The following is a 12,165-nucleotide window of genomic DNA, read 5'->3' as shown; positions in this document are numbered from 1 at the left end:
AAGGTAAGGAGTGCTGAAACCCAACCACCACTGAACAAGAAACATAAGTTGAAACGTCAAAACTGGGCCAAGAAATATCTGAAGACAGATTTTTTTCAAAGGTTTTATGGACCGATGAGATGAGAGTGACTCTTGATGGACCAGATGGATGGACCTGTGGATCAGTAATGGGCACAGAGCTCCAACGTGGAGGTGGGGTACTGGTATGAGCTGGTATTTTTAAAGATGAGCTAGTTGGACCTTTTGCATTGAAGATGAACTCAAAATCAACTCCCAAACCTACTGCCAGTTTTTCAAGACACTTTCTTCAAACAGTGATACAGGAAAAGACCGTGATTTTATGCAGGCCAATGCTCCATCACTTGCATCGAAGTTCTCCACTGCGTGGCCAGCCAGTAAAGGCCTTAAAGATGAAGGAATAATGACATGGCCCCCCTTCCTCATCTGACCTAAACCCTATCGAGAACTTGTGGGCACTTCTTAAACGCTAGATTTACGGGGGAGAAAAACAATACACCTCTCTGAAGAGTGTCTGGGAGGCTGTAGTCACTGCTCCACAAAAAGCTGATCGTCAACAGATCAAGAAACTGACAGACTCCATGAATGGAAAGGCTTATGACTGTTATTGGAAAGAAGGGTGGCTATATTGGTCATTGATTGATTGATTTATTTTTTTTGAAATGTCAGAGATGTTTATTTGTAAATTTTGAGGTGTTTGTTTATTATTCTCACTATAACAGATGAAAATAAACAAGTGAGATGGGAAAATTTTCATTTTTCCTTTAGTTGCATAATAAATCTGCACACTAATAGTTGCCTAATAATTGTGCGCACATATGTATTCCCCTGATGATGTTCACACTCACATTTCCGTTGTGAAACATACAGGTTTCAGATTTATTAACATTTTGGATTGACTGATAGCACTGTGTTTGTTCCATATTAAAATTAATCCTCAAAAATACAACTTGCCTAATAATTGTGCACACAGTGTAGGTGCTATGTTAAATTAGTAAGTTTTGGTCATAAAAGGTACTTTATAAGTAAATCCCTAAGTCAAAAAAATAATAATGTGCAAAAGTAACACTGGCATATGCAATGCCACACAATAGAATACCAGAATGTACAACATTTAATTAAACATTGAAAAGATGTAGCCTGGCATAACCATACCTGTCAGTACAGAAAACATTAAAGTGTTAAACCTTCAAGTCTGAAGAGACATGGCCCGTGAACCTGTAAGTTTTAAAAGCTGCAGATAAAATCAACAGCTGTGATTGAGAAGATGTAACTGTACTTTCATTGTGTTCACTTAGGTTTAATGTATAGCTTACTGATTCTTGTATGATTCAAAATTATTAACCAAACATTCATCTTCTCAATGCCGCTTTATCTGTTTAATGCAATTTGTGCAGCAGTATTCCTTGTATCTTATAACACATTTTTATTTATTTTAGTATTTGCATATTTTTATAACTTTCACTGTCAGTCAACAAATGATACTTGGAATGTCTTTTGGCTATGTTATTTTGCAAGGAGAGAGATGTGTTTTTTATATATATATATATATATATAGATAATATATTTTTATTATAGATAATGAAAGACGCTGCACCAGAGCTTAATGTGAGTGGTTCAGAAGCTGAAGATGAAAGAGAAGTAAAAATAGGAGATAACGATCCGGATTTTAACCAGGTTGAGTTTTACTATACTGCATTTAAAAAAACAATTGACATTTCATGTACACTATTCACTACCTAACAATCATTTTATTTATATTCAGACATAAGTTTGTTTGAAGTAGTTCTCCAACAAAGACTTGAAAAATCTCTCAACACAGTTACTAAGATTTACAAAGAAATAAACGTCATGTGGTATTACTTTCATCAACCAGACAGTCTTGCTGTAGTTTTAATGTATGTTTGTGGTCTCTGGGGTCACCTTGGCTTTGACTTAAACGTAGTAATTTATCGCGACTTATCAAGTGTCTCTTTAATATGTTAAGCTGTTAAAGTAGTAGTACCATACAGTAAAGGTTTTAATGTACTATTGCTGTCTTTTGAATGTGATTGACATATTGATTTTCACCAGATTAACAATGGAGCAAAGCGACAAAAGCTATCTGTGCCATCTTCAGGATCAGGTACCCTCAGTAGTTCATTTATTAGTCATCAGAAACAAGGAATAAGAAGAAGTACTCGACATAGAAAGGTTCGAGGCGAAAAGGCACTTATTGTTTCGGCTAATCAGACGCTGAAAGAGCTTAAGATACAGGTAAATAATTAATTTGATGATTTTTTATAATGTGCTTATTACCAGTAAATTGCTAACATAAATAGGAAAAAATGTTTGCTTTAACTGGGCAGTAATAACAGCAGTTCTACATCGGGTATTGCCAGACTTGGATCAGAATTTCAGAATGTAAGGATACTGTAAGCACATTAGGAATGCAGCTCTACAAACTCACAATTTTGGAAAGCATTCTGAATAACCATTCTGACTTTTAATTACTAATTGCAAAACAGAAACTGAGAGCAAGGGTACTGACTTTGGTGTCAGGTGTTTTTTAATTGTCATAGTGTGTACTGTAGGTATTTACAGTTGTTCTTAGGTTAGCATAGTCAACATTGTAGGCTGCAAAGAATACTAACATCCATCCATCCATTATCCAACCTGCAATATGCTAACTACAGGGTCATGAAGGGGGTTTACTGGAGCCAGTCCCAGCCATCACAGGGTGCAAGGCAGGAAACAGACCCTGGGCAGGGCACCAGCCCACTCCAGAGAATACTAACACCTATTCTGAAAAAATAAGATTACATTTATTGTACTTGTTACATTTATTTTAGTTATTTGTCACGCATATAATATCAAGAAACTTTTTTTTCCTCACAGTTATTACTAGAGACTTAAAAATTACTTGCATGGTAACCATTTTTTTAATGTACTTTTATTAAAAGGTGGAATGCTTTATAAATAATATCTGAAAATGTAAAGTAAAAAATAAACTGAATTGAATTCAAGCTAATTGGATCTCAACACCAATTTACAGCTGTAGCAAAATAATGTTAATTAATAAAATAATGTAGTCCATAGAAATGTGTGCCGTATAAAGCCACTCCTTTTCCTGAAAGTGTTTTTTATCTAATTTGCATAAAACAATTTTCCATGTATTAAATACTATTGCATCATTTTATTTTTTATTCATGTTTTTGCCTTTCTCTAGATTATGCATGCATTTTCTGTAGCTCCATTTGATCAAAATCTTTCTGTTGACGGACGTTGTTTGACTGAAGATTCTGCAACCTTGGGTAGTTTGGGAGTTGTTCCCGAGTCTGTTATATTTCTCAAGGTCTGTAATAATGTACTTTAAATATACTTATTTAATAAATTAAACGCAGATGTTGAAAAATGCAGCAAAACTTGAGTGGGCTCAAAGTTTACACTTTTTGGCAAAATTACAAAAATTTGCAAGCATTTTTTAAAACTGCCTATGTCATTTATGCATGCTAACATGTCATTTTGGTTTTGCATGATATGGTTAATGAAATTAAAAGATAGTAACTATTATCCTGGAGCAAATCATTATTGAAGGTTTTCCACAATCATCTTAGAAATCCTAAATTTTTCAGGCAAAACAATCATGTATACATATTGGATGTATTATATTAATAATTGTGCTCCCCTCGATGGATAAAACATGAATTCCATTGCAAAGGTATTAAAAAATGATGGTTTGTTAGTTTCATGGTTTTCAAGTTGTTTTTTTTTTTTAATGTTAGTCATTCCATTCACATAAAATGCTTCTACTGATTTGTAGAACTCAAGAGAATTATCAACATTAATTGAATTAAAATGCACTTGTAGTTAAAATTCATAGTATAGTGGAGCCAAGTAACATGAATTTTTACTTGAATAAATTAAAAAGGAAAATATATGAATTAAGGAACAGGTAAAGATTAAGCATCACTTTCTTAGGTTGCTATAGTATATGATATAATTGAGCACATATTAAGCACTATAAATATATAGTATTGATTTTTTTTTTAGGCTGATGAGCCAATAGCCGATTATTCAGCAATGGATGATGTATTGCAAGGTAAAAGTTTCAGTTTTTGTGACTGTAATAAAATTAATCAAGTGCATTATTTAATTGGTGATTATCCTTATGTACTATTTGTATTAACACATTAATGCATAGTTTGTATAAAGTGATTTTTTTTATTTTAAATGACATCAGCATTTTTGGTAAGTTATCTTTGTTTTGCCTTTTCTTAAATAACATTTAGCTTTCTATGTTTCAGTCTGTATGCCAGAAGAAGGTTTTAAAGGTAAGACTCCTACATTGTAAAATTAAAATTAGCTGTTTATAATATAGCTTGCATACTTAGTTCCTAAAAAATTAATTTTGCTTTCAGCATCTAATGCTATATATCTTCGAGACCTCAATGTGTAATCTTACTATCAGGATTTCATTAAGAGACAGTTTGATATCATCTGTTAAGGTATATGAACTGAGGTTGTCAATTTATTTTTTGAAGCCTTTCTTGAACTACTTATTTTAATTTGTTGCCTAATTTTAAATTTGTCTTGCACCTATTATTACAAATGACAACCCCAGCGGTGTGATCACTTCAAGGTAATTTGAAAAGATATAAATTCAGACAGGTTAAAGGGCTGGCATGCAACCTGACCTCAGTGCTGGCATTTGGACATGCAGCCTTTTCATTTCTTGTCCAATTCCTTAATATAATATTGTACACAAACTGCAAGAGTATTTGTGAGAAGCTGTTTTTATATGTATTGTCTCATGCTAATTTCCATTTTATATAACCTCTATTTGTAACTGTTTCTTATCAGAATTTGAATTTCATTTGCGATTAACGTATTTAAGTTAAAGACAATTAAAATGCTATCTTTTTAATGCAGTTTTAACTGATCAAAACGTAATTGAGAATATTTTTATTTTGACTGTTATTGCAAAATATAATTACAGATATGTGTTATGTTTTTGTTGAAATTTAATTAGAGTAAAGGAAAGAAAAGATTTCGATCAGAACAAGCCATTTAGCCCAACAATGCTTGCCTGTCCTATCCTCTTAATTCCACCAAATTAACATCAAGTTGAATTTTGAAATTCAAGTCCTACTGTCTGTGGCACTATTCCACGTGTCTATGTCTATGTCTTTGTGTGAAGAAAAACTTTCTCATGCCTGTAAGACATTTATCCTTAAAAAGTTAAAACTGTGTCCCCGTGTTCTTGCTAAACTCATTGTAGAGTAACAGTCTCTTGAATCATGTCACCTATTAATCTCCTTTTGCATAAACTGAAAAGGCTCAGCTATTTAAATCTTTCCTCATAACATATTAACCCGAAGTCCTTGAATCAGCCTATTTGCTTTTCTTCTGTAGACTTTTTCTAGCACGTACAGTACAAGTCTTTTTTTTGTAGACGTCTGAAATTGAAAGCAGCTTAGACTTCAGTAGAAAAACCCCTCCATGTTGTACACTGCTAAGTAAAGTTTAGACATCTCTTTGCATTCGGACTTGATTTTTGTTTAAATTTAGATATCACTAATCTTGATGTGATATCTCAAATTAGAATTCAGAGTAGTCTGTTAATTTTAAAATATAATTTAAAATGTCTAAATCTCAATTTAGATATGTACATTTTTCAGAACATAATTATGACAAGTCAGAGAAACACATTAAATGTTAAAACATCTTACTTGTTAGTGTTCAGGCTAAAGGAACATGATGGTGATCAATGTTGGCACAGCTGAATAAATAATGAACAATGAGTAAAAATGTGCTGTTTACCTTGATTCTTATTTTGCCAAAAAATACACCAATATATCTCCTTCCCATTTCCAAAATGATGTTGCTTCTTTTAAACATTTGTCTTTTATGAGTATCTTTGTGTAAAACAGCTGAAAATACATTGTAAAATTTCAGTCATAAAAAGGTTAAGTTGCTACTTCTTTATGCTATTGTTTGATTTTGTTTTTCTGCCTTTTAGGAACTGGGCTTTTAGGCCATTGAGAATCTGCATTTCTAAGAAGGTGAAATACTTCAGAAGACCAAAACACAAACATGTTTGATTGGAGGCAGCTAATAAAGACAGGCTAGATTGCTTGCCACTGTTGTTCACTCTGGAGATGCTTTGCTTTTTCTATTTAAAAAGAATAGTTTTTACAGTTTTTTTAAGGACATTTCCATTGATGATGACTTTTTCAAATGGTTTCTCCTGTTGGTGTTTGCTTATACATTGTTTATTGCTCATACTAAATTAAGACAAGAAAATACACTTTGAAACATCATGGTATAAAAACTGTAAGTATTTTGTGTCTTTACTCATTATCAGATCAAAATGCTAATTTTCTAATAATTTAAAGGAAGCTATTGGATTATTAATTTGTATTTTTCCAGTGGTGCAGATATTTTAGTTTTCTATTATTAAAGATGCATGAATATTTTAAACATTAAAATGTTTGTTTATTAGGGTCTCAAATTAGGCAGCAGTTGTCTAATAAAGAAAAAGGATTTCAGACTTCCATTTACAGTAAGCCTGACGGTTATGGACCATTCCCATGAGCAAAATATTTTTTTACTCAAGCATTTTCTTTAATTTTTACATTATTTAATTCCAGTAATTTCAATGAATGGTAACTTTAAAAAACAATACCTTCCTTCTGTAAAGAATGTAAACATATGTAAAATGTCTGACTTATTTGATACCTATTTTTTAAATTTAGTGTAGTACAATACACTGCAAAATAGATGACATATATCCGTGCTATGCAGAAAACATACCAAACTGAAATTGTACAAGCAAACCTTTGGAATAAGAAGTTTGGTCATATTTTTTGAATAATTTTCTGATCCTTTAGCTTGGGTGGTGAAATGTCTTTTAAACATATTTGTAAAAACAACCAACCAATTTATAGAAAAACCAGAGATGTGACCTACAAATAAAAATTACCAGTTATGTCACATTTCACCACATTTGGCACCACGATTGGTATAATTATTAAAGTAATATGTGACCCTTCACTATAAGCACTAGGGACACTAGTTGTATATGAATAATCATTTACACCTATGTAGCATGTTTTTGTTTTTTTATAAATATAGGCCCTTTTTTTTTTTTTTTTTCTCTTTTAAAAATCAACCAAGTTACCCTTAACATTATTTCAGATATTATAATTACCTTCAAAAACTGATTTGAAAATTGTGCACTATACTATTGGAACAAGCCTGTTGTGCTTTGATTATATACTCAGTACATGTCTTTTGAATGAAAACAATTCCTCCTTCCATGCAGGTAGAAGAAATATTTAGGGAGACAGAGAGGAAGAATTTACTTATAATATGACACTTGTGTACATAGAATTTGAATAAAAGATGAGCTCACTAAATTTTCTGCAGTTGGCTTCACATGTTGTAAAGCATTTCTCCCTTTGGTACTATTAATCTTGATGTAGTGGTACTGTGGTAATATATTTTATGTAATATTACAACACATTTTTTAAATTGTAGTTGTAAAAATTCTTATATAAATGAGACATACCAGTGCTGGGTGCTGGTAAAATGTAAATTAACTTATTTTGATGTTACTGTGTGATAGTAATGGTCATTTATTTACACACTGGTTTGAGGGATTTTTTCCCCTGGTCAGTAAACTAGCCTTTTAATCTATGATAGGTTGAAATAACACCTCAACCAGGTCTCATACTGAGAAATTGCAAGCTATGTTTTGCTACACAAAGCAATTTAAATTTTTGCTTTCCACTAATTTTGCCTTATAGGCTTTTTACAATACTTGAATTAATATTATGTTTCCACACAGTTTTCCATTACAAACTTTAGTTTGTTAAATATATTTTATGTGCTTGCATGTGATCGTGAGAATTTTACAAATTAGGTATGTTAAACTTGTGTGTTAACCATGTATTTGTGTTGTTGTCTTTAATATGATTTTGCCAAATTTAAGCAATTAGCAATGTCCCTAGGCATATATTTTTTTAACTTTATATATGCTTCTGATTAATGCACAGATTTTAGACATTGTAAGAGGCAATGTAAGCTTGTAAAGCTGGCATATGTAATAAACAATAAAGTTAAAGTGAGGTGGTCTAAACCAACATGAAATCAATTTTCTTTTAGAAAAGAAGGTAAAAGATTGAGAGATTTTAATTCAAACTTTTGGTTTGTTTGGGTTTTTTTTTTTTTTTTTTTTTGCAAAATTGAGCTTATGTGGAATCTTAGTTTTCAGCACTGACCCCTTTGGCCCGTTTGATCCGGAATCGGGAACACACTTGAGTATATGAGGAGATACAAATTGATTACTATTAGATTCAAGCTGACAATCTCTACTCCACTCCAATCTCTTGTTCACCCCACAGTGCTATAGGACTTGAAAATAAATGTAAATGATATTAAATCATATGCAGAAATACTATACACATACAACCTGTCGGTAAGAAGGAAGGAGGCCTATGGAAGGACATCTGGCTTAATACATATTCATTTTCAGTACAACTTAACATATACTGTATATAGTATTAGGACAAGACCATGTCACCTAATAACCTTGGTAATTGAAAACACAGATTTAACAATATGTAGAATGTCGCAAAAATATACATAACGTTTTATAACATCGCATATTAAAAATTACAAATGGAGGTCAGAGTTGTTAATACAATAAACTGACCTTGAGATTGCATAATGGAAGTCCTCTGGATTTCCTTCATAAGATCTTAAGGCACATTCTTTCACAATATGGTATATGTTTTTGTTTTTGGCACTAGAGTTGCACGATAGAGGTGGTATTTTACTGTATATATTAGAATTAGTACATCTGCCACGGCTAGCTCATTGGTACTTAAGAAATTCAGGACATCTTGTGTCAATTTTCTGGAGATATTTCTACCCATTCTTGCCCTTGTGGCTGTGTTAATTGTCAGATGTCAAGACCACAACCTACTGATATCAATATTATTGATGCCTTCATGATTCAGTAGATGACAAAGACATTTGTTCTTGGAGATATAGTTGTGCATTGAGTGTTACTTAACCAAATGTTGGTACAGTGTAATGCACCAGAAAAAAAATTAAGGCAGAGTTGGATGGTGAAGGTTGTGCAACCCAGTGTAGTTCTGCATAGCCTTTGAAGAATGTTATTTCTGCTTTGTAGTTTTTGCCAAAGATGTTATTTGTGGTGTACAATGAGTCCTTCTTAAATTAGATAGATAGATAGATACTTTATTAATTATATATTGTGTGTCAATTTAATTCCTGAAACAACCGTGTAGTATCACCCATGTGGGTAAAAGTCATGCATTTTTTTCATTACAAAGAGGATATCACAAATTCATTGAACATGGACAGTCAGCCAACAGTGCTATTTGGAAGTTCTGAAAAAATCTACAAGATTCTGTTTGAAGGAAAAAACCTGAACTGCGACCTGACAAATGGATCATCCATCATGACAATGACCCAAGCCATGATGCACTCAGTGACCTCCTGGCCAAGATATTGATTACTCCATTGAATCTTCCACGCTATTTACCTTAGTTAGCACCCTGAGATTTGTCGCTTTCCAAAAATAAAAACTGCCATGAAAGGATGAAGATTTTCAAGCATGTCTAACATCCAGCGTAACGTGACAGAGGAGCTCAGTATCCCATAAACAGAGTTCCAGGTATGGAACATGGAATGGCAACATCATCTTAAATGCATAGCATAGAAGGAGATTACTTTGAAGGTGACACTAGCCTCAAGTGCACAGATACACATATATTTTTTAGTACAGATTCATTCTGGGAATTAAATTGTCACACATCCTAGCTAGAGTTCTTTACTAGCTAATTCTATTACAAAAAATTAAAGCAAGCTACTGCTGTTTTGCTAGCACTATCTTCCTCCTTAAAATGGTTAGGTCAGCTTTCTGTATTTGTTCAGTCAGCTACATGGGCTTTTTGTTTCATAATTATTGCCCAATCATTTACATATTCAAAATTACTAGAGTGTGTTTCAGGCATATTGGCAGTATTTAAGCAGAATAGCAGTGGGCTAATGCCATAATTTATTAAGGTTTCCATAAATATTTGAAAAGTTCTGTTATCATGCTGTCAAAGTTGGACAGTTATTTTTAATCATGCCTCGCCTCTGTGAATAAGGAATCTCGCCAGTGTGCAATATGTTGGTCACAAATCATGCTGGCCAAACTCTTGTATACTTCCCGGAGTTTAGTGGGAATACTGGGTGCATACCATCAAAGCCTGGAGCTTTACTTGCTTTGGTATCATTTAGTGCAGCGTATCTCAAACTTCAGAGCCATTTTTTCCCATATAAGTGTCTTTGCGACCCACCATGGAAATTCAAGCATGATCATTGGAGCACCTGCTCTTGGTAATTCAAATTTTGAGCTGTGCTGATTAGACCACTTCATAATTAGGTTATGGCACTTGGTTTCTGCATTTATTATGGCACCATTTATTAATTCATATTTAAATAATTACATATTCCACTAATAAATAATGTTTCCCATTAGTATAACCCACCCAGCAGTGGTATCCTGTTTACATAAAATGTTTATATACCGTGCCTATATAAAAATAAAAAATATTCACCCCCTGTGACAGTTTTCACATTTTGTTGTTGTACAACAGGGAATTGCAGTGGGTTTAATTTGGCTTTTTTTGACACTGATAACAGAAAAAGACTCTTTAATGTCAAAGTGAATACAAAACTCTAAAAAGAGGTCTGATTTGATTGCAAATATAAAACACAAACTTACTGATGTGTGTATATATACAAGTATTAATATTACAATGCACTTGTCTGTAGTTTAGTGTTTTCAGTTGACTGAAGGATTAAAATGTCCCTGCATCTGGAATGTCCAACTTGTGATGAGTCAATATGGTGATGTAACCTGCACTAATTAGAGAAAAAAGATGATTGAAAAAGCAAAAGTCCAGTGATGGGGGGGAAAAAAATTATCCATGTCACTGAATATCCCTCGGTGTCACATTAAATCAATAATTAAATAATGCAAAGAGTATGGCAGGGCAGTAGATCTGCATAAAGCAGGCCATCCACAAAAAATGAATGATAGTGTGCAATGAAGACTAATGAGGGAGGTCACTAACAGACCTTTGTCGGAGTTATAAGCTACAGTTGTTCAGATTGGAGAAAGCGTACAGATCTGCATGCTTTACTACAGCTTTGTGGAAGAGTGGCAAAGAGAAGAAAACTGGGCTAGAGTGTGTCAGAAAGCACATGGAAGGCTATGTGGTCTGATGAGGCCAAAATTGAGCTTTTGAGCAATCAGACTAAATGCTGTGTTTAGTGTAGGCCAAACTTGGCACATTTTCAAAAACACACCATTTCCACTATGAAGCAAGGTGATGGCAGCTTCAATTTTTGGTGATGCTTCTCTGCAGCAGCACCTGGAAATATCATGAGGGTAAAGCAAATAAAACAAAATAAATGGAAATCCTGGAAGTAAACCTGATGCAGTCGGCAAGAAACCTGTGGGTTGGGAGAAGATTTGTTTTTTAACGAGATGACCCCAAGCAAAAAGCTAAAGCTACACAGGAATGGCTTAAACACAACAATGTTATTGTCCAGTAATGGCCATCTCAGAGTCCAGATCTCCATTCAGTTGAATATTTGTGGGTGGACTGTTCACTCACAATCCCCATGCATCCTGACAGACCTTGATCAGTTTAGTAAAGATGGCAGCATGTTCTGTGCAAAGCCAAAGGAGGCCTGAGCAGACACACTTACGGCTGTCATGGCTGCCAAAGGTCCATCTACTAAATACTGACTTGAAGATTATACATAATACATGTGCAATCAATTATTTTGTGTTTATAATTTGGAATATTTTTCAAAGATCTTTTACACTTTGACATTAAGGATCCTTTTTCTGTTTATCGGTGTCAGAAAATCAGATTAAATTAATTCTGATTCAATGTTACATAACATTGAAATGTGAAAACTTTCAAAGTGATGAATTCTTTTTATAGGCACTGTGTATGGCACGTCTGTAATATTAACTTACATTCAGAACTGCTTTGTCCAGTCAGTATTCAGTAGCCTTTGCCGCTTGGGCGCACTTGTATAAAATTATATTAATTATTCCAATTTTTAGTA

At 33.3% G+C, this 12,165-nt stretch overlaps 1 protein-coding gene across 4 annotated transcripts in view; it reads left to right on the top strand.

Annotated features, from left to right (window-relative positions):
• The window catches only part of usp48 (ubiquitin specific peptidase 48), a 63,853-nt gene extending 55,713 nt beyond the window's left edge, over window positions 1–8,140 (top strand). For all 4 annotated transcript variants that reach the window (XM_039755766.1, XM_039755767.1, XM_039755765.1 and 1 more), the window contains exons 22-27: window positions 1,597–1,695; window positions 2,092–2,274; window positions 3,227–3,352; window positions 4,051–4,099; window positions 4,305–4,331; window positions 6,020–8,140. In XM_039755766.1, the coding sequence (XP_039611700.1) occupies window positions 1,597–1,695; window positions 2,092–2,274; window positions 3,227–3,352; window positions 4,051–4,099; window positions 4,305–4,331; window positions 6,020–6,042 (507 nt within the window). In that variant the 3' untranslated portion in view covers window positions 6,043–8,140. The remainder of the gene's footprint in view (window positions 1–1,596; window positions 1,696–2,091; window positions 2,275–3,226; window positions 3,353–4,050; window positions 4,100–4,304; window positions 4,332–6,019) is intronic.
• The last annotated feature ends 4,025 nt before the right edge of the window (window positions 8,141–12,165 follow it).

This window comes from Polypterus senegalus, chromosome 6 (assembly GCF_016835505.1).
Source record: "Polypterus senegalus isolate Bchr_013 chromosome 6, ASM1683550v1, whole genome shotgun sequence".
NCBI classification, from domain to species: Eukaryota; Metazoa; Chordata; class Cladistia; order Polypteriformes; family Polypteridae; genus Polypterus; species Polypterus senegalus.
The sequence above is the reverse complement of the archived record's forward strand: the minus strand, read 5'-3'. Positions and strand labels throughout refer to the sequence as shown.